Consider the following 23,448-nt stretch of genomic DNA (forward strand, 5'->3'; position numbering starts at 1 on the left):
CTGAACAAACTAAGTAGGCATATTACTATAATTGACTACATAGACTTTGTGATTAGTCCTTTTTTATTTTTGCCTAAGAGAAAATAAAAATGTTTTTTATAATAGAAAACATTGTTTTAGACTCATATTGCACTACAGGTAGTCCTCGATTTATAAACACAATAGACCCCAAAATTCTGTTGGTCAAACGAGACTTTGTTAAATGAGTTTTGTCCCACTATACAGCCTTATTTGCCACAATTGTTAATCACTGCAGTTTCTAAGTTAGTAACAAGGTTCATAAGTGAATTGGGCTTCTTTATTTGTTTGTTTGTTTGTTTGTTTGTTTGTTTGTTTGTTTGTTTGTTTGATTGATTTTTATGCCGCCCTTCTCCTTAGACTCAGGGCGGCTTACAACATGTTAGCAATAGCACTTTTTAACAGAGACAGCGTATTGCCTCCTCAATCCGGGTCCTCATTTTACCCACCTCGGAAGGATGGAAGGCTGAGTCAACCTTGAGCCGGTGATGAGATTTGAACCACTGACCTACAGATCTACAGTCAGCTTCAGTGGCCTGCAGTACAGCACTCTACCTGCTGCGCCACCCCAGCTCATTAACTTTGTTTGTCAGAAGGTTGCAAACGGTGATCACGTGATCCTGGGGTACTGCAATCATAATAAATACGAGCTAGTTTCCAAACATTGATCAATTGACTGCAAACAGTCACTTAATTAACTGCTGTAAGTCTACCTGTATGTCCAAACTTTCATATTTAAGAAAGGTTTTAGAGAATAATAGAGAATGCTGGATAAAACTGATTTTTTTTAACTGTTTATGGTCTGGCTTCAGAGTCATTATTAAAGTGAATTATGCATGACCACTGTTAGGAACTGTCCTAATTTGTTGGAAATGTCAGCAACTTTTGATACTATCAATTATGATATCTTCTGGATTGCTTACAACAAAAGGGTGGGAGGAAGAATTAATGTTTTCAGTATCCTTATTTAGTATCTTCAGGCTCCAGTATCTTCAATTATGGACTGGCTCAAATTATACCAAATTATTTTCATCCACAATTCGTTGGCTCTGAATCTCAGATAACTTTAAACATAGTCACACTGAGCTGACCCGTAATCTGTTTGTTGGTTCATGACTTCTGCTTGTTTCTAATTCTGTTTTAATATATATTTTGACAATATTTTTATGTCCTTAGCTGCTTAGTGCTGTTGTGGTAAAAAAAGAAAAGAGTTCCCCAGCAACAATAATTCATGACTTTCTTAGCTCTAGAGTTCAACAACACCTTCTGTTTTTTGAGAATGTTCAGCAGAATGTGAAAGCATAGAAGCTGATAAATGAAGCCATTTAGCAGTCCTGCAAAGCTATGATCATAATATTAGCTGCCTGTTTGTTTTGGTTCCAATTTAATATGTTGATAATTACCTATAAAGATCTTCATGGCTTTGTAAAAATTAGAGAATCTACCCAATCAGTGCACTAAACCAGGAAGGCATGAACCTTCCTTGCTCTACAGTCCATCCCTCACCCATGTTTTGGGGAAATAAGAGAGGAAACAGGACTTTTCTGTGACTTCCTAGCTAGTCAAGATTTAGATGACTCTTATTCCTTGTGTCGGTTTATAGTTACTGTTCTTCAGTTCCATTTTAACTAATGGCATTTTTACAGTATTTAATTTGCTTTAATAAAACAAATTTTTTAAAATTTAAAATAAAATTTGTTTAATAATACTATAAGCAGGGGTAGGCAGCAGGCAGGACAGGGTGGAACGCAGTTGCACTGGCAGAAATGAAGATGCATGTGCAGATCCAGCTGATCAGCGGCTGTCATTTCTGGGATTACTTGTGTTGGCTCGGCTCTCCTTTTTCCCCCTGCTGCTGCATCTGCACTCCTTGCTTTTTTCCTCTTTCCTCCTTCCTGGCCTCGGACGCACTTTCCTCTCTCCTGCCCGGCTCCCCTCCAGGCTCCCGTGGCCGCCTCCTGCCTGAGGTGCAAGCAGAAGGCGTGGGTGGAAGCGGCGCTGGCAGAATTTATGCTTTTGGCAGCACCCGTTCGCCTAGCTACCCCGCCTGAGGTGGGGGGCAACCCAGGAAGGAGAGCGCGGGAAACGCAAAGTAAATTGTCACCCCAGTGAGCTACACTGATAAAGTTGTAGCGGACTTAACAGTTCACTTGAACTATGATGATCATTCAAGCCACTCCTACCCAGTCACATGACCATTAAGCCACACCCACAAAATAAGCCACACCCAGAATGTGGCAGTAAAAATTTTGGCTTCCCATTACTGACTATAAGCCCCCTAGGGAATTTTTATTTAGCAGAATGGAATGGAATGAAATAAAATAAAAAAAGTTCTAGATTTTTCAGAAAGGAAGCCACTTTTTGCTATAATTTATGCTGCTTATAAGATTCACCCTTCATCCACATCTGGATTATTGCTGTATCTATCTTGAAAATATCTCCTGCATAGAAGAAAGTATATATATTTTTTTCTTGCTGAATATTTTCTCTGCCTGTTCAGTTCCCCTTGATTATTGCAGCAATTTTGTCTTCTTGAACTATGCAGATCCTCTATGTCCCTTTATTTTTTTGTTATTGCATAATTCACTTGCTGCAACAAAAATAGTTGGTAAGTTCATATAGCATATAACATACTTTGCTTAAAAAGTATTTAATCTGCGTTTATATATTCTATTTCTTTAGCAATGCATTATTTCGATGATTTATACTACTACTATTCTCTGTCAGTTGTGGTACTTTTCCTAGTTAGACAATTGTACAATTGCAGTTATAAGTTAACTACTTAGGCCTTTTGGCGTGCTTGGCGTGTTTGATCAGTGTAAGCTGGGAATTTTGAATTCAAGAAGCAATGACTAGGGAAAAGCCAGTATCACTTTCACTATTTATGTCTTTTTATGAACTGTAAACCTTTGCTGTTTTATGCTTCAGAGATGCTTTTGAAACAACTAGTAAGTATTTCAAATAATAGAGACGCATAGGCAATAAGGATGAAGAAAAATTCAACCAATTTATTAGCAGAAGCTATATTTTCTGACTGTAATTTATCTTTCAGTCTTCAAAAGATTCCGGAAATCTTATCAAATATTTTAAAAACAAATTTGGGATTGCATATAACAAAATAGTTTTAATGTCCTTAGTATCCACATTGAAATAAATAAAATTAATCATTCCTTTCTGAAAAGTCCACTTAATAGCAAAATAGAAGAAAAATATTTAAAATAAGTTCTTGCATGTTTCTACAGTCTTTGTTAATATGCATAACAAACATAGCATATAATTGTTTTTAATTATTTTCCCTTAGAAAACACATTTTCAGACAATAAAGGAAGAAATGTCTTCGCTGAAGGGTAAAGTTCAGACTGTACTGGGCCTGATAGAGCCCAGCCAACTGGGCTACACGATGACCCATGAACACTTAACAATGGGCTTCAGCTGCTGTTACTACCCACCACCTCCAGGTCAAGAAGCTCTTTCTGAAAAACCCATTGAGATGAAGCACTTGTTTTGGCTTAAACAGAATCCTTACAGCCACAAAGGGAATCTTCTGCTGTACGAAGAGACTGATGCTGTGAAAGAAGAACTCCTTCATTACAAGTCTGTAGGAGGTGGAAGCTTAGTGGAAAATACAACCACTGGGATCATGCGAAATGTGAAGATACTAAAACAGCTTTCAGAAGAAACTGGTGTCCATGTTATTGCTGGGGCAGGTTTTTACGTAGATGCCACTCATTCCTCTGAGACTCAAGCTATGTCGGTGGAACAGGTAGGTATCAAACTGATGCCATAAACTGAACCATCACTTTGAACATTCCTGAATAAACCCAATAGATGATAGAGACTACACTCATATGTAAAGAAGGGTTTAACCTCTGGATGGATAAATATTTCTAGATGAGAGAAGGAATGCAAAATCATTCTGTTTAAACTTATAAGCACAAAGGGTTGAACACGTTTTTAACAAATAACAGAGGACCCTGGTTTCCAGTAAGTTTTGTTTGTGCAAAATTTAGTCTTTCTTTCACATGTATCTCAGAAACTGAGATGCTGTTCCAATAATTTAGGCAAAAACTAAATGTAAAGTATAAACTGATTTAAATGTGATCCACAGCCAATGCAGGAACAGACTCAGCTGTCAGGGGAAGCAGCAAAAGACCGCCTCAGATGGGGCCAAGTCCAAAAGTGGATCCTAAACTCCCAAATTGTTTGCAGCAGCCTCCAAGTGATCTAAGCGTCCCAGTAAAGATGAGAAGTGCAGACATAATGCTCTGGACAAGATCTGTGCCAAGGCTGCTAGTCGAGACAACATTCTTCTACCTTTCTTCTTTTACCTTTCTTCTACCTATGCCCCAAAATTAGAGACCCTCAATAGCATTTCTGAAGATATCAGTACATTGAAAACAAAATTAGAGGTCCTCAATAGCATTTCTAAAGATATCAATACATTGAAAACAACCTCCAAAATGCATCAAACATTCATTGAAAACATAGAACCACACCTACTATGCACGGAAAAAGATATTCAGACACTGTTTAACACTAAACTTCCAAACCAGTCATAAGTCATTTGTCTCCAGATGTCCAAGAACCTCAACACCTAGCATGTCTTTGTTGACTTGGGTGACGACCAACTTTGGATGGTCAACAAACTGCTGTAAGTCAAGGACTACATTTATCACCCAAGAATCTGCTACTAAGATCAAAGAGATGCTAAAATGTCTAGAAGTTCGGCCGTCCAGGAAGGATGTCTTTGTGATGTCAAAGCTCCGCCCATGGAATTCCCTATTGGGATTCCCCACCTCTTTTCCAGCCTCCCGACCTGCCCGACAGCTCCGCAGCTCTTTTAAAAAGCTAACAGCTGGGCGGCGGGGCTTCTCGCCGTCCTCCTGAACCCAAATGCCGCCCCCGAACTTTTGTCGAACTTCTGGGTTCGGCGTTCGGGAGAACGCCGAGAAGCCCCCCGGCTGTTTCAAAAGGTGACAGCCGGGCGGCGAGGCTTCTTGGCGGCCTCCCGAACCCGAACATTTGCCGAACTTCCGGGTTCGGCATTGGGAGAATGCTGAGAAGCGCCCGGCTGTTTCAAAAGGTGACAGCCGGGCGGTGGCGTTTTTTTCCCCTTGCACTCATTAATTTGTTTTACATTGTTTCCTATGGGAAACAGTGTTTCGTCTTACGAACTTTTCGCCTTACGAACCACCTTCCGGCACCAATTAATTTCGTAAGACGAGGTATTACTGTATAGTCCACATTTGCAAAAAAAGAAAGTTTCAGGTTGGCTGATTTATCATAATTTTCCTTTCAGACATATAAAAATAATGTAAAATAATTCAATTTTGTGGGAAATTGTGCGTTTTTCCATAAGAAATGAAAAATCTTTCTCTCAAAAAGCACATTTTGATTTTGGGCTGGTAGTGAATTGGGCCAGAACAAAAAAATAGCCCTTAATTTTAACACTCTTGTTTTTTTTTATCTTTCATTTTTGTCAGAAAAAAGACATCATTTGCTTGCCTGACTAATTATTATAAGCAGAACAATTTAATATGGATCTATTCAAAGCCACATACATCATGTATCATTATTTATTTAAAGTTATTCATTTTGAAGAAGAATACTGCATTTATAACCAAATATCTTTGGGACATGGCTTTATGTAAAGGTGATTTTGCTAATTACAAGAAACTTAGCAAAAATGTAAGAAGTTTTAAAGTTAGATTCCAATGCCTTTTTGGTTTTGGATTGCTAACAATTATATACTTCATCCTATTTTAATAAATAACAGTAATTGTTTCTTGCAATTTTTATGACATCCTTCCGCTGACAACATAACAGAAATGACATCTTTATTTGGAATTGCAGTGGGTTCTGTATTGTAGCTTTTTTGTTTGGAAAGCAGAATGTTCATTTGACTGGTAGAAAAGGTTGGAATGTCCTTTTTGTTTCTTTTCACCATAAATTATACCCACCAAAGACAACACTTATCAAAATAACATTTGTTTTCTTTAGTTGACAGAAGTTATTGTTAATGAAGTTCTCAATGGAGCTGATGGAACCAATATCAGGTGTGGTGTAATAGGGGAAATTGGCTGTTCTTGGCCTTTGACTGACAGTGAAAACAGAGTTCTTAAAGCAACAGCACATGCCCAAGCCCAACTTGGCTGTCCAGTCATCATCCATCCAGGCCGAAATGAGGATTCACCTTTCCAGATCATTAGAATTTTGCAGGAAGCTGGAGCTGACATCTCAAAAATTGTGATGTCTCACTTGGACAGGTAAATTGGCTTTCGGGAGACTGAGTTCATATTTATATGTTGTACAGTGTTCCCTCAATTTTCGCGGGTTCGAACTTCGCGAATAGCCCATACCACGGTTTTTTTAAAAAAATTAATTTAAAAATACTTTGCGGGTTTTTTTCTATACCATGGTTTTTCCCGCCTGATGACATCATACGTCATCGCTAAACTAATAATTTTTCCAAATAAATAAAAAATAATACTTATTGTTAATAAATAATTATGTTTATAAATATCAGGATCACTAAGTGTCTTATTCAATAGTGAGTACCAGTAATAATGGTGAGTAAATTATTGTTAAGGGAATGGGAAATGGTAATTTAGGGGTTTAATGTGTTAAGGGAAGGCTTGTGATGCTGTCCATAGCCACAAATGGTGTATTTACTTCTGCATCTCTACTTCACGGAAATTCGACTTTCGCGGGCAGTCTGGGAATGGTCTTGGAAAACCGAGGGAACACTGTATATTTATTTTTGCATCCGAAGAGTGGAATTTTAAGGAACTAATTAATTCTGGATAGCACCATGTTTTTATGTATCATTAAGACAAAATGGTTTAATTTTTTACTGGCAGTTTTAATTATAATGCTTAGATGAATTATCCAAAAGTTAGTGACAGATTTTTTGAAAACACTCAGCCTATAATTCTTATTATATTTTTTAAAAAAGAAAAGCATATCTGCTTTGTATTCATTTATATATAAGTGTCTCTTTAGTCCCTGGTTGGGAATCTTAAATAGATTATATTTTTCAAATGAAGTAGACTCAAAATCTACTTTATATTATCAAGTTTTATTTATGTCATAGAACTTTTCAGACTCATAATTCAAAATATTTTATTGATGTATAATTCTTAAAGCATAGTTTAAATTTTATGAAACCATGCATACCTCTTCTAGGTGCTTGTGCTATTCTTGCAATACTGAAACACTGAAAAAAATTCAGGTTTTTGTATCCTTTTTATTAAACTTTCCAGCTTATGTACTGTAAATCTTCCTTCATTTGGATCTACTATCTACATAGTATGCCCCCGAAACTAATTTCCACACTTCACAGATTACTTTTATCATAGTTTACCAATTATGATTCCATTTATTAAAAATGAAATGTTTCACACTAGGTCCATTGATGTCTGGCTTAAATTAGTTAGAACATGTTACATGTATATTATAGAAAATAAATGATTCCTATACATAACATCGTTCCTAGTGTCTCATAGTTCAGGGCTTCCCCAAGTATTAATCTATCTAGATCAGTGGTTCTCAGCCTTTCTAAGGTCGCGACCCCTTAATACAGTTCCTCGTGTTGTGGTGACCCCCAACCATAAGTCTAGCACCAATTCTCCCAACAGAGCTTTGGGCTGATTGGCAGGAAGGTCAGAGAGATGCCTCCACTGTAAACACCTGATTAGTCGGATTTTAAAAATATGTTCCAACATGCCAAAATGGAAGCTTTAGTTCCTAATACCAGGAGAAATTTGTCTTTTCCCAGGGTCTCAGGCGACCCCCATGAAATGGTCATTCGACCACCAAAGGGGTCCCAACTCCCAGGTTGAGAACAACTGATCTAGATGTTTTAAATTAAAGCGGAATTTTGTAATAACGTTACAGCAAATTGGATGTGAACCTGGATGCCCTATCAATTTTTCCAAGGAGGTATAGTAATGCAGTTTTGCAGTCGTCAATCAAGATAGACTAACAACAAAGCATGTTAGCTCAAGTAGACTTGGCCATGGATAAGTCAATTGATGTTGATGTTGCTGACTTTCTGTAGGATTGATAGGGACCATGTATTGCAGTACATGGTCCTTCTTGGAATATTAGAATAGTTAGGAATATAATAGTTAGTTATTAGACTATTAGAATAGTTAGGAATATAATATAAAAGTCATAGAGTGTACATTTTGCAAGCAGAAAAGTTCTAATATCTCTGAGTAATATTCAGAAAAAAATGCGACATGAATTTAGCTAATTATCACCAGCCAGTTTCACAAGTCCCTCTGTGAATCGACCCATCTTCCTGTTGGCCTGCACTGAAACAATTGAGCTTTTTTATAATATGTGTACCGATATTAGAAATATATCTTTAAAGCAAGCAACCTTCAATAGCTCAAGAGCTAGGTGTTGGAGGACAATATTGAATCTTTACCTTTTTCCATAGTTTTTAACATTTGTAACAATAATATCGAACAATTCAATGTAATGTTGAATAGTGGGCTGTATTAGATGACTCACTTTGGATTATAACAGCAAGGTATGGCTTCTGAAAACAAAAACAATATTGCACTTTGTTCTGTCTGGGTTCCCCCAGACCTCAACACCAACTGGAAAAAACAGCCAGACACTCTGGTAAAAGCCAAAAGTATTTTATAACTGGAAAAAATAAGCACAGAGGAAAACCTGTTCTTCCCAACAGACAGGATATAATACGGTACAGCAGGGTCCTGATGTCCAGACAATATAGCAAGCTTCTTGCTGGCACCCCCCCCCCAAGGTTTCAATAGTCAAAGGCACAAACCAGGATTCCAAGACGCCAAAGTTCACAGTCAGGTCCCACGACTCTCAAAGATAAAACTCCACAAGCCAGGAAGGGTGGGTCTGCATTTTAGCCTTTCCCAAGAGCACCACACCCAAACCCAGCTGTTGCCACTTTAATGCTGAAAGTATTTAGCCAATTGATTCCGTCTCTGAGTAGCTCTTCGTTGTCGCAGATCAATTATGGCTTGTGCACTTTCCTCTAAGGAATCCAGGCTGCTTGCTGGGGAGAGCTCCCCTTGGTGGGCCTCTGGCTGTCCTCCCTCTTCTTCAGCCTGGGATTCCTCCTCCTCGTCTGTCTGCACCTCCTGTTCCTCAGCCTCTCCCTCTGAGCTGGAAACCGACAGAAGGTCAGCCGTTCCCGGAGGGGCCTCAGACGGAACCACAACACACTTAATCAAGAGTACAGCAATGAATGTCCCCTTTCTTCAACTGAGAAAAATTATCTGTATATCCGAGTCTCTGTGACCTTGTGTGGCCAGATGTTGGCAGCTTGACAATTATTGATTAGCATTACTGACAGATGGAAGCTATTTTGAACATACAGCTATCGTGAAAATATGGGACACGCTATTCTTTCTCTGCCACTTCCGTAATAGCACTTCCCCCCATAAAAAGAAGGATTGGCAAACTTGGTATTTTTTTCAGATTTGATTCACATTCTGGAGAAAAGAGTCTAAAGAAGCCCAGTTAGAAGAGTCCCGCGAATTGCAAGTGAAAGGGAGACATGTGCTGCAAAGGAGAAAATAATGGCAATGTTCTGGAGTAGTGCTTCTTAAATGTTGTGCTTTCAAGATCCACTTTTAAAAATTATGGAGATCTTTAATTTGTAGATTTTGTGGATCTCTGAGAGTATTTATTTATTTATTATTTATTTATTGGATTTGTATGCTGCCCCTCTCCGGAAACTCGGGGCGGCTAACAACAGTAATAAAACAATGTACAATAATAATCCAATAAATACTAAAAATGATTAAAAAACCCATTAATATAAAAAACCAAACATACATACAGACATACCACACATGGAATTGTAAAGACCCAGGGGGAAAGAGCATCTCAGTTCCCCCATGCTTGGCGGCAGAGGTGGGTTTTAAGGAGCTTACGAAAGGCAAGGAGGGAGGGGGCAATTCTAATCTCTGGGGGGAGTTGGTTCCAGAAGGCCGGGGCCGCCACAGAGAAGGCTCTTCCCCTGGGTCCCGCCAAGCAGCATTGTTTAGTTGACGGGACCTGGAGAAGACCCACTCTGTGGGACCTAACCGATCGCTGGGATTCGTGCAGCAGAAGGCGGTCCCTGAGAGTGTCTTGATGGGTCCCCAGGAATCCTTGGATCGCACTTTTAAAAATAAATACTGTTCTAGAGGCATTGCCGACTGAAAAATAAGCTTGAGTAGAGGTCACGATGCTGCAATTTTTTATTATAGATCCTTAAAGGGAAGTAAATATGCTGCCAACCTATTTTTTCCATTATGTTCATCTGTGAGGCATTAGAAGAAAAAATAAACTTTTTCCAGATTGCAAATACTTCTTTGTCTGATTGCCTAGAGGTGAACCTTGATTGCTTCAGGTAATCAGGCTGGTGGTTATTAACAGGCCTCATTTAAATGAATTCCCTTTTCTTTTATATGTTAACTAAAAGATTGCTGGCACAATCCTTTGATTTGTGATATAAAAGAAAGACAAAATGGTTCTTCAATGTAGACGTTCACCTTTATAAAATTTCCCTCACTTCAGTATCTAGAGGTGTCTCTTTTTTTAAAAAAAAAGCATGGCAATTTGAAAAACTTATTAGTTACCATTTCTGATTTATGTAAACTCTGAAAATTACTGATTTCAGTTAGCATTGTCAAAATGAGGAGCAGTATGGTGGCCTGGAGGTTAAGATGTTCACCTCCCACTGGGAAGATTGAAAATTCAATGCTAGACAGCGGCAGATGTTTCTCTCGAGAAAAGATCTATCTATCTATCTATCTATCTATCTATCTATCTATCTATCTATCTATCTATCTATCTATCTATCTATCATCTATCTATCTATCATCTATCTATCTATCATCTATCTATCTATCTATCTATCTATCTATCTATTTATCTATCATCTATCTATCTATCTATCTATTATCTATCTGTCTGTCTGTCTGTCTGTCTGTCCGTCCGTCCGTCCGTCCGTCCGTCCGTCCGTCCATCCATCCATCCATCCATCCATCTATCTATATTTATAGGCTGCCTTTCTCCTTGCGGACTCAGAGCAGCTCACAATGGACTGCATTGGTTGCCGATTGGTTTCTGGACACAATTCAATGCGCCAGCATATTTATTGTCCCTGTCCTAAAGTCCCCATAAAATATCATGTACTCAAAACCCTGCTTATACTTCTTATATATTCATATTAAAGTTTATACTTTTAATCTTATACACGCTTGACAAAATAATTAAATAAAATAAATGTTAAAATCCCATAAGACAATTGTGAAAAGTGATAGTAGCAGTGAATATTTCTCTTTAAAAAAAAAATGCAGTAAATAAATATAACGCATGCAAACATTTTTGAAACTCGGAATGGACTCTGGGTGGGAAGAAGTTTAAGAAATATTAGCCTAGAACAGGACTGTCAAACTTGTAGCCCACGGGCCAGTTATTTCATGTGATGGCCACAACCACACCAAATTTAGTAAAGGGGGAAAAAGTCACGATACATCACGTGATGATGCTGGGAAAATGTGAATGTGACACCCTGGCCCAGAGGAACTGTTAGTAAATAAAACTCTGTTTATAAGCAGCTTGGTGCTTAAAAACTGGCTTATATTTATGACAATTGCAGTGTTCCTGGGTCATGTGACCATCTTTAAATCTTCAGATGAGCAAAGTCAATGGGGAAGCCGGATTCAATTATCAATTATATTTTAACTTAACAACTGCAGTTATTCACTTAACAACTGTAGCAAGAACAGTCATAAAATAGGGAAAAATTCACTGAACAACAATTACTTAGCAACAGAAATTTTAAGGTCAATTGTGGTCATAATTGGAGGACTACCTGTAATTGTTATTGTACATCTTTATTAAGCATCCCTACTCTCTTTCATAATATAAAATACTACAATGTGGTAGGATTTGTGTGTGTGTGGGGGGGGAGACTCAGTGAATCTAACCAGATTTTTAAATATTCCAAATGCTTATGAATTGATTATTTAAGATAATGTCTCAACCCATTCTACCCAAGGCAACTAGTTTTGACTCAGGAATTTCAAGTCTTAACAGTGATAAAAGTAAAAACATTCTGAATAAGTATAAAGTAATGATATAAGAGAGCAGTATATGAAGATTTATTTATTGTTTGCAGTACTTTGTTTTTCCTTTATGGCATATATTACCAAAGAATTGAAAAGATAAATACATGTTAGTCTTCTGATAAACAGAATGTGTATAAAATAGCAATATTTATAAATGCGACTAGGTCAGAATCTCTGCAGGTCTTCTAATTTATTTTGGATTGATTCGAGAGGGACTTGTTAATTATAAAGCAATGTGTGCTATATTTGTAGACTTATTAAATGACATAAAACATTTCAGCTGATTGTGAAACAAATTTATTGGTTTTTGTGCAGGACTATATTTGATGAAACGAAACTATTAGAATTTGCCAAACTTGGATGCTACTTAGAATACGACCTTTTTGGAACCGAATTTATTTCATATCATATGAATCCTGATATTGACATGCCAAGTGATAACGAAAGAATTTTACGGTATGTATTCCAATGCCATAACACATTTAGATTGGAACTTTTGTTGATGATAGAAAGGCCATAAGATTAGCCCACCTGCCATTTAAATCATAATGACATGTGCGTTTTCTGTTCATAAACTGTATCATAATTAATTGAGGTATCTTTTATAGTTAGTTCATTGTTAGCTCTTTCTCAACTAGGGCATCCAAAGAAATTCTTGGGAGCCTAATGGGACCTCTAAATAAGCATGTAGCTTGGGAGGCCATTTCAAATTTTGCTAAATTTATGATTCCGTTATCTACTTTAAAACACATAAAATGTGTACTTTGTTATAAATATGGTTTTCAGTGGAATACATGCATAAAGCCCTTCATGGCATCGGACTAGAATATCTCCGAGATCGCCTTCTGCTGCACGAATCCCAGCGACCAATTAGATCCCACAGAGTTGGCCTTTTCCGGGTCCCGTTGATGAAACAATGTCGCCTAGCGGGAGCCAGGGGAAGAGCCTTCTCTGTGGCGGCCCCAACCCTCTGGAATCAACTCCTCCCGGAGATTAGGATTGCCTCTACCCTCCTTGCCTTTCACAAACTCCTTAAAACCCACCTCTGTTGTCAGGTATGGGAAAATTGATTCCCCAGGACCGTCTTCGTTTTATGTATGGTTTGTATGAGATATAGGATTGTTTTTTATATTGAGGGTTTTAAATTGTTTTAGTTAATGGATTTGTACTGTTTCTGTTGTTATGAGCTGCTCTGAGTCTCCGGAGAGGGGCGGCATGCAAATCTAATAAATAATAATAATAATAATAACAACAACAACAACAACAACAACAACAACAACAACAACAACAACTCTTAAGTTTTTAAGATCATATAACAGAACCTATGGAAAATTAATGTAAACACAAGACAGGATAGATGAATGACCACATGAAAAAGTGATTTAAATAAGAAGTAATCTCATCAGTCCAGTTCTTTTCTAGTCATGGTTCAGAGAGAAGTTGGATAGCTTTCTCCATATGAAAATTTCTTTTCTCCTTTGGTAGACATTGTCAATCAAGGAAAACAGCCATTATGAGAAATGGCAATATATGCCATAAACCCTTCCTTCTCACACATGCTGCCCTTTATATCATTTGTTTAGAAAATTGGCATCATTGACATTGGAACATCTAATTCCACTTCTTGTTTAATAATACTAGGCAGTTTCCTTCTTAGCTATAATTCACAAACCATCCTTGTTTATTCATAACAGGAATTTTAGTTAATTTCAGTCATAGTTAAGTCATAAATCTTGGAGGAAAAGGAAACATGAGTGCCTAAGTAAATGGAATACGTAGTGTTGTCCTCAAATGAGTGCAGATTGTACAAGAGTTTCATATTTTCATTAGGTGCTATAATAGAAAACTGCATCTCCCTATCCAAAATATGGAAAACATTTTTATGCACTGTTCTGTTCTGTTCAAGTAAAATTATCCAGGTTTTACAATGTGCAAGAAATAAAGATAAATAATCATTAAAAAAAGAAAGAAAACATAGGGTATAAAAGAGAAGAAAGTAAATTTACAGTGTACATAAAAAGTCTACAATGTCTGTTAAATGCCAGGTTTTTGAGATGTAAAAAAATTAGACCAAGATAAAACATTTCAGAATTTTTTCCATCTTTAATATAACATATAAGCTGTACAATTCAATTGAAACAAACTAAATTTTTTTTTGGGGGGGTGGGGGGGTAACAATAAAAACATACAATAATATGGTGGCATAAGTGTGCCCACCATCTTGTAAGTAGAGCTGTGATTATTTTGAATTTACCAATAACATTCAAATTGATGTTAAATAATACTCAGTACACACCTACCATAAATTAAAGTGTCTCTGATAAAGCCCATATAAAGTTTGAGTGTTCTAGTTGGCTTTTTCTGACCGTTACTCAGTTGCAGCAAAAGCCATGGTTGTCAAAGAGCTTACAAATCATCAAAGTGATCTCATTGGAAAGTATCAGTGAAGACAGTCATCAACAAGTGGAGAAAATAAGGCACAGCAATGACATTACCAAGAACTGGATGGGCCTCCAATATTAATGGAAAAACAAAAAGAAAATTGGTCCAAAATGCTGCCAAGTAGCCTTCAGCAACCGTAAAGTAGCTGCAAGAATTTTTAGTAAGTACTGGTTATGCACAACTTTAGTGTAGTATTGGTTATGTACAACAAGCCCAGGTATATGAAGCATTCTTCATGTATCTGGGCTGTGGGGTAAGGCAAGATGAAAGCCTTTTCTTATAAAAAAAAAATATTTCTTTGGAGCCAGGCTACATTTTGCAAAAACGTCTGACAAATTCATGTGGGAAAATATATTACGATGATATCACTTCTGAGTCATAACTGAATAAAGTATGATTGGCTCAAAAACAGCACTGCGAATCACCAAAAGTACACCACATCCACAATGAAACACATGGTTTGCGGCTGCTTTTCACCAGCTGCAACTAGGATTTTCCCTGTTATTGTAGAAAGAGTCCAGGATGGGTTCCTCTAACTGTATCAACTGGAGCAGATTGGGTTCCACAGCAAAACAGGTGGTCATTGAGAGCTTACAGGTGAATCCCATTGTAATCCAGGAACATGTTGGGAATTCGGACCGAATCAGGGGCTACCTCCAGGGGCCAGAAAAAAGAAAATTCTCCTGCTGCCCAGAGCCTTGGTGTTGTTGGTCATTAGAAACAGAGCCTAGGAGGGCAGTAGCCCAAGCCTTGGCTAGGAGCTGTTTAAACAGGGCAGGATCAAACAAGCCCTTAAAAGATGGTTTGGTAGATGGTACCAGATCTAGGTCTGAATAATCCTCCTCTCCCTGCAGCTCTGAGCCCCCGAGAGAGGAGCGGATGGGAATCAGCCAAAGCAGGTCGGGCACAATTCTCTTGCAGCACCCTTAGGAGCTGTTCTGTCCCCAGTTATAAATGTATCACAAATACATGGTTGGAACTAAATTTATATAATAAAATAACTGGCTTAGCAGTGGCAAACACACAAATCAAAAGAAACAATCCTTTCATTCAGTTGTTAATTAGTCCTCATTAGTAGTTGCATAAGTCCAGTCAGTTTTAGCTCATATAATGTCTGAAGGTTTGGCCAAATGCCCAGGAGTTCCTCTTGATAAGAGGACATAGGATGCAACTCAGGAAAAAAGGAACGTTAAAATACAATGCACAACAGAGATCAATTGATTCCTGCAGCTTTCCAGGTGCCTCTATTGTTTTTAAATAGACTAGGGGTATGACCAATCAACTCCCAGTCTTACTCCTGAGGAGACCTCCTCTAGAGTAAGACTTCCTGCCTCTTGGCAGCCCTGCATGCTCTTGCATTCAGGAAAGGAGTAGCGCCTCCATTCTCTGCACTGCCAAGAGGTGCTGGAGATTGCAAAGCCTCTGGTTGTCTAGGCCAGTGATTTTCAACCTTTTTTGAGCCGCGGCACATTTTTTACATTTACGAAACCCTGGGGCACATTGAGGGAGGGGGGGGGCTAAAAAAAGTTTGGACAAAAAAAATTATCTCTCTCTCTCTTCCTCCCCTTCACTCTATTTCTTTGTCCCTCCCTCTTTCTCTCCCTTCCTTCCTCTTTCTTTCTCTCTCTCTCTCCATCCCTCTTTCTCTTCCTTCCTTCCTCTCTTTTTTGCTCTCTTTCTCCCTCCCTCCCTCTATGTCTTTCTCTCTGTTGCTCTCTCTCTGTTGCTCTCTCTCTTGTTTTCTCTCTCTCTCTTGCTTTCTTTCTCTCTCTCTTGTTCTCTTTCTCTCGCTCTTTCTCTCTCTTGCTTTCTTTCTCTCTCTTGCTTTCTTTCTCTCTCTTGCTTTCTTTCTATCTTTCTTTCTCTCTCTCTTGCTTTCGCTCTCTCTTGCTTTCTCTCTCTCTTGCTTTCTTTCTCTCTGAGCTTCGCGGCACACCTGACCATGTCTCGCGGCACACTAGTGTGCCACAGCACACTGGTTGAAAAACGCTGGTCTAGGCTGCTAGCGGGCCACAACAGGAGCCTTGCTGATGAGAGCCTCTCTGAAGACTCTTCTGCCCTTGCAAACTCTTTCTCCCATGCCTCTGGAAGGAGAGTCCAGCATGGGTTTAGCTCAAGTCTTATTGGTAGGAACTGAGTTTTAAATTAATATAATTAACATATTAATTAGGTACCACCCCCTTGCTGCCCCAAGAAGTCAATTTTAAAAAACTCAGTCTAGGAAAGGGACTTGAGTTTCTTCTCTGGATAAGTATTGTAATGAAATTTAATACATTTAATAAAATGAACTTTCTAATGTTTTTTTCTTTATTTCCCTACAGGCTCGGGATCGTTCTGGGGTTTCTGCCCTCCGCGGGCACCACCCCCATCATTCTCCTTATGGGGCCTCTTCTCTCCGTGGGTGCTGCCCTGAGGAGGAGCAACAGGGCTTTAAGTCACTGACCTCCACGGCCATACCAAGCCCTAACACCCCAGATGGGGGGGGTCTGCCCTCCCCCATTGATGGGGGCGGCAGGAGATTGACGCCTGCTGCGACGGCTGCTAATTAAGAGCCGCTCAACAGCTGATCGCTCCAGAAAGGAAGGGAGCAAATCGTGGCGGCGTTTATAGCCGATCAGGGACACCCTGAAGGGAGGAAGCCACCGATGCCTGGCAGTAGAGTCTCCCCGGTGATCCCATTGTGTGTGTCCTCACCTTCTGAGGCGAAAAATTTATCGCGCCCGCCATTTTTGAATGCCCGAAGGCGCGAACATTAATAAATCGGCTGTTTGAATTGGCGCGAACCTGGCAAGCTGCCAGGCAGTCGCAGGGCTCCTATTCTGCCTCGATACAACAATACTGACGCTGGAGGCTGACGTGGAGGCTTGGCTGCCAATTGAAATTTAGGGCTAGCTGTCAGACTGCACGCACGCTTTCACTTGCGAGTGAGTTCCTCCGTGCAAGCCCGTTACTTATTACTGCTGGTGGATAGTTATTGTGAGTACGCTGCCCCTATATTTGTGATGGCTGACCAACTTGACATGGGGGAGGAGCAGGCCCAACCGACCAAGGTGGTTGCAAAAGGGAAGGAGAAGTCTTCAGGCAAACCCAAGATTAAATCTTCCCAGTCAGCCGCATCACTCCGCGAAGCTGAGAGGAAGATTAAAGCCCTAGAACAGCGTTTAGAAGCAGCCTTGTCCCCCCCCCACTCAAGGGGGACTGACTATAAGCCCTTTTCAACCACTTCCTCCATCAATTCTCTCACCAAGCTTGTCAATGGGAGTTCAAGGTACAGCAACTGAGAGAGACTGGTCACCTGACAGGCAGGCCTTGCAATTTCCACCCCTGCCCTTGCCTTCACCTATTGCCAGACCTGAGAGGCCTTCATCCTTAAATAGTCAGGCTGCACCTCAGATTGGGATGCAAACATCATATGCTCCCTTGTCTACATTTACGCCAACGGCAGCGAGTCTTAGAGATCACACAGACGCTTGGCAAGCCTTCTCACCAGCGTTACAGGACATTATAGCTAATGCTTATACGCAAGGCATAGCAGCGGCAGCCCAACGCTCTAATACCTTCCCATCTCATGCTACCCAACCCAGAGATCTCTAGTCAGTTCCACCGCCCCCTACTGGGTTGGGTTCAATGACGGGAGACCATTCCACCCTAGAGGAGGACAGCGACCATGGGAATGACTTGTCGGACGACGAGTATAGTTTTCCCGAACAACCAGCATTGGCCGGTCTATTCAAACCCTCTTTGTTCAGGGTTCTGTTACATAAGGCGAAACAAGCCTTAGACGTACCGGGATCAGCGACTCCTGTGGAACCAGGAGATGGCCTACGCACATCGGCGACATTATGCAAGGAACCCGCCAAGGAATCGGACAAGGTTCCTGCGTTGGAAATATTCCTTGAAAACATAAAGCGCCCATGGCAACATCCGGCGGCGGCACAGGGTCCTTCAAACTTAGAGCGCAGATTTTACACGTTCGATGATGACATGGAAAAGCTGTTGCAGTTTCCACCTGTGGACAAATCGGTGGCCACATTGGTGTCCAATGCGGTCGTACCCTCTGAGATGGCTGATAGCCTTAAACCTGATGAGAGAAGGGCAGAGACTCTGTTAAAGAAAACCCATCAGATGGCCGCTTGGGCTCTTCGGGCTGCATCTACTGCCTCCCTTTTCAATCGTGCATCCATCATGTGGATACAGGAGGTCCAAGCTAGACTGGGCTCCGACGAGACCCGACTGCGGCAGGATTTAAATAAGTTACTGGCGGCGGCTGAATTTTCGACAGATGCTATGTTACATGCAGCTAAATTTGCCTCAAGGGCCATGGCTTCAACCATCTCGTCACATCGTCTTCTTTGGTTGCGAAACTGGCAGGTAGATGCCAAATCGAAGTGGACATTGTCTTCGGCTCCCTTTGAGGGCACAAAACTGTTCGGGGAGGCTCTTGAGTCCGTCCTGGTGGAGGATAAGGACAAGAGGAAGGTCCTTCCGAGATCTTATCGCCGCCAAGACCGTAGAACTGGCCCATACTCTCGTCGTCAGTCCTTTCGGTGGGACCCGGCCTCAACCACAACACAGCCGGCCAGAGCTTATTCCCAAGGTAACTTCTCGGCACCATACAGAAGTGACAGAACTTACTTCCAGGATCAGAGTAGAGGTTTCCACCAGACGAGACGCCCCTTTAGGGGATCTCAGCAAAGGAACTTCCGACGTTCCAAGTGACTACCCAGACGACATTCCCTTGGGGAGCAAGTTACAGCGGTTCAGCGGGGCCTGGCAGACTACATCCACCGATTCCTGGGTGTTGGCAACTGTGTCTCGGGGATTGAGGATCGAATTTCTCTACAGTCCACCACATCAGTTCGTAACTTGCCCTGTGCCCAAGGATCCCGCAAAAAGGATTCTCTTGGAGCAAGAGATTTTGCACCTATTGGAGATCCAAGCAATCGAGCCAGTATCGTGCAATCTGTAGGGTACGGGGTTTTATTCAAGAGTGTTCCTCGTACCCAAAGCTTCCGGGGGTTGCAGGCTCATCTTGAACCTCAAACGCTTGAACCAGTACGTCCTCTACCGAAGGTTCAAGATGAGTTCTCTTCGTTCCATCCTGGCCTCCATTTGGACAGGGGACCTCCTTACCTCAGTCGACTTGAAGGAGGCATATTTGCACGTACCCATACATCCGGCTCATCGACGGTTCCTACGATTTTGCCTAAACAACACTCACTATCAATACAGGGCAATGCCCTTTGGCCTTTTTTCGACCCCGCACACCTTCACAAAACTCTTGGATGCGTTGACGGCCAATTTACGATCCCAGTCAATTCGAATCCTAGCTTATTTGGACGATATCTTCCTCCTTTCTGGAGACCGCAGAGCGGCACATCGGGATCTACAGACCACGTTGGCTTTACTACAACGTCACGGCTTCACGATCAATGTGTCACTTGGCACCTACACCCAGGCTCATCCATATGGGTGCAGTAATAGACACGATTACCAGGAGAGTGTATCTCTCCCCGGAGAGGCAGCTCAACGTTTGCTCACTGGTGACCAGACTCCAACAGCAACGGAAGGTCCCATTATCCTTCCTGTCCAAGATACTGGGGACTCTGGTGTCGTGTGTGGACATTGTTCCTTGGGCTCGCTACCACTTTCGAATGCTTCAGTGGACATTACTTCCCTACCAGCGGCGGCGCCTAAGTCATACACATCAGCTGATCTCCTTGGGACAAGAACTACGACTCTCCCTGAGATGGTGGAGATCCCCAGCACTACGTCAGGGCTCCCCCTTTGGTCATTTTCATTACATCATCCTTACTACAGATGCCGGCCTCCTGGGGTGGGGCGCCCATGTCAACTCCCACGTGACTCAGGGATTTTGGAGGCCCCAGGATTTACACCCGATCAACATCAACTTCCTGGAGTTGCGGGCTGTCCGTTTGCCGTTACAAGCCTTTTCAACAATGCTCGAAGGGCGACATGTTCTCGTCCGCACGGACAACGTGGCGACCAGGGCGCATTTAAATCATCAGGGAGGGACGCGGTCACTCAGACTGATGGAAGAAACTGTTCTTCTTTTCGATTGGGCAGAGGCGCACCTTGCCTCCTTGCATGCCGAGCACATAGCGGGGGAGGACAACAAACAGGCGGATTGGCTCAGTCGGCAACAGCTGGACCCGGCGGAGTGGAGGCTCGATTCCCTTCTCTTCCAAGAGGTCGTCCGTCGGTTTGGGGAGCCAACGGTGGATCTGTTTGCCACGCACCAAAATACCCAACTCCCAAGGTTCTACTCCCGGTTCCCATCTCCGGGAGCCGAGGGAGTCAATGCACTTCACCTCCCGTGGCCAGGGACCTTATTGTATGCCTTTCCACCAATTCCACTTATTCCGAAAGTGATAGGAAAGATCCTGATGGAAAAGGCAGAGGTGATCCTGTTAGCACCGCATTGGCCTCGAAGGCCCTGGTTTGCGGACCTCATGGGACTATCCGTCTCCCCACCGTGGAGGATCCCGGACAACCGGATCTCCCTCAGCCAAGGGTTTGTGTGTCATCCAGAACCCCAATGGTTCCACCTAACCGCTTGGCACTTGAGGGGGACAGGTTGAGGAGCTGTCAACTCCCGGAAAATGTCATTGCCACAATTCAAGCTGCTAGGCGTCCTTCCACGACACGAATTTATCAGGCGACATGGGCTGCCTTTACATCCTTCTGTACCAACAGGCATTTGCAGCCCCAGGACTCTTCGGTACTTCCTGTCCTGGAGTTTTTACAAGCGGGTTTGGAGAAGGGACTAGCACCGAACACGTTGAGACGGCAGGTGGCTGCTTTGACTACCATTATAAAGAGAGAGGATGGGGGCTCCTTGACCCATCACCCTTGGATTAAAGACTTCCTCAGGGGGGCTACTAATACACACCCTCCTCCGGTACGAAGATTTCCCACATGGGATTTAACTTTGGTTCTTCAGGCTCTCACGGGCCCACCCTTTGAGTCCTTAAGAACAGTTTCATTACGTTTCCTTTCTTTTAAGATGGCATTTTTAGTAGCAGTTACCTCGGCCCGGCGGGTGTACGAATTATCCGCTCTGTTGGTTAGATCTGATTTGTGTAAGTTTTACCCAGACAGGGTTATTTTGCGTCTGGATCCCACATTTATTCCAAAAGTAAACACATACTTTCACAGATCACAGGAATTGGTGTTGCCAGATTTCTGTGCCCATGGTAACCATCGTTTGGAACTTAAGTGGCATAAGGTGGATGTTCGCAGAGCTTTAAAGCTTTACATCAGGCGTACCAGTGCTGTACGAAAGACTGAGGCCTTGTTTGTGTCCTTTGGCTCCTATAGACTGAGTCTCAAGGTGTCTTCCAGTACCATTAGCCAATGGGTGAAACTATGCATAATTGAGGCGTAAAAGGCAAGTTCAACCATTCCACCTAGTGGGATCCAGGCCCATTCCACAAGGAGTGCGGCTTCGTCAGCAGCTTTGGCGACGCAGGCGTCCATTGAAGACATCTGCAGAGCGGCGGCGTGGACTACACCCACAACCTTTATTCGCCACTACAAATTAGATACCTTTGCCTCGGCCGAGGCTGCTTTTGGCAGATGGGTACTTCAGAAGGTGTGCGAGGAAGCGCAGCCCATGGTTCAACAAGCTCCCTCCCTTGAACATTAAACTTGGGTATATCCCATGCTGGACTCTCCTTCCAGAGGCATGGGAGAAGAACCGTTGAACTTACCTGAACGGTCTTCTCGATGCCCTGGAAGGAGAGTCCAAACCCTCCCTACTTGAACCATGGGAGTTCCAGTTCAGTTACTTGTTATAATTCATGTTGTTCAATAAAATTTTTGATTATTCTTATCTTCGTTTTTTAAAACTGACTTCTTGGGGCAGCAAGGGGGCGGTACCTAATTAATATGTTAATTATATTAATTTAAAACTCAGTTCCTACCAATAAGACTTGAGCTAAACCCATGCTGGACTCTCCTTCCAGGGCACCGAGAAGACCGTTAAGGTAAGTTCAACGGTTCTTCTCCAATACTCTTTGGTGCTTAAGAGCCATCTTCTGATCAGTCTTAGAATCCTTATGAGGGTGATGGGCCGTCTTAAGCTTCTCCGTAGCCTCCAGACTGGTGGACCTGGTCTGATCCATAATTCCGGTCGCCCTATAGGATGTTGGGGAAGACCAGGACCCCTTATGATGGGCAGAAGAAGAAGAAGACGCATCTCTATCCACCCTAAATGGTAAAAAACAAATGTACATTAATAACTGCACGAATCCCAGCGACCAGTTAGGTCCCACAGAGTGGGCCTTCTCCGGGTCCCGTCAACTAAACAATGTCGTTTGACGAGACCCAGGGGAAGAGCCTTCTGTGTGGCGGCCCCGGCCCTCTGGAACCAACTCCCCCCAGAGATTAGAATTGCCCTCACCATCTTTGCCTTTCGTAAGCTTCTTAAAACCCACCTCTGCCGTCAGGCATGGGGGAATTGAGATTCTTTCCCCCTTAGGCCTTTACAATTTATGCATGGTATGTTTTGTATGTATGTTTGGTTTTATAATAAGGGTTTTTAATTGTTTTACTATTGGATTGTCACATGTTATTTTATCACTGTTGTTAGCCGCCCCGAGTCCACGGAGAGGGGCGGCATACAAATCCAATAAATAAATAAATAAAAATAAACTGACAAGCAATAAGCGTGGCTGATGCTGAGGCCACACCAATAGAGTCCTTGCAGTCAGCCTATTGGTTCAGTAAGCATAAAGATTAGAAACCTTGGCCACAAAACGGCAGTTGTGCCAAAAAAACCAGCAAACAAAATGGCGGCTACATCAAAGTTAAGGAGCTCAACAATCGTTGAACACAAAATGGAGCTCATGCC

The 23,448-nt window shown here is 41.7% G+C and overlaps 1 protein-coding gene across 2 annotated transcripts in view; it reads left to right on the forward strand.

Moving 5' to 3' along the window:
- Nucleotides 1-23,448, forward strand: part of PTER (phosphotriesterase related) — a 57,830-nt gene that overhangs the window by 25,195 nt on the left and 9,187 nt on the right. Inside the window, exons 2-4 of one of the 2 annotated variants that reach the window (XM_070726581.1) lie at nucleotides 3,320-3,781; nucleotides 6,019-6,284; nucleotides 12,447-12,587. In XM_070726581.1, the coding sequence (XP_070582682.1) occupies nucleotides 3,350-3,781; nucleotides 6,019-6,284; nucleotides 12,447-12,587 (839 nt within the window). In that variant the 5' untranslated portion in view covers nucleotides 3,320-3,349. The remainder of the gene's footprint in view (nucleotides 1-3,319; nucleotides 3,782-6,018; nucleotides 6,285-12,446; nucleotides 12,588-23,448) is intronic. The other variant, XM_070726580.1, reaches the window with a different exon arrangement.

Source organism: Erythrolamprus reginae, chromosome Z, assembly GCF_031021105.1.
Source record: "Erythrolamprus reginae isolate rEryReg1 chromosome Z, rEryReg1.hap1, whole genome shotgun sequence".
In the NCBI taxonomy this organism is placed as follows: Eukaryota; Metazoa; Chordata; class Lepidosauria; order Squamata; family Dipsadidae; genus Erythrolamprus; species Erythrolamprus reginae.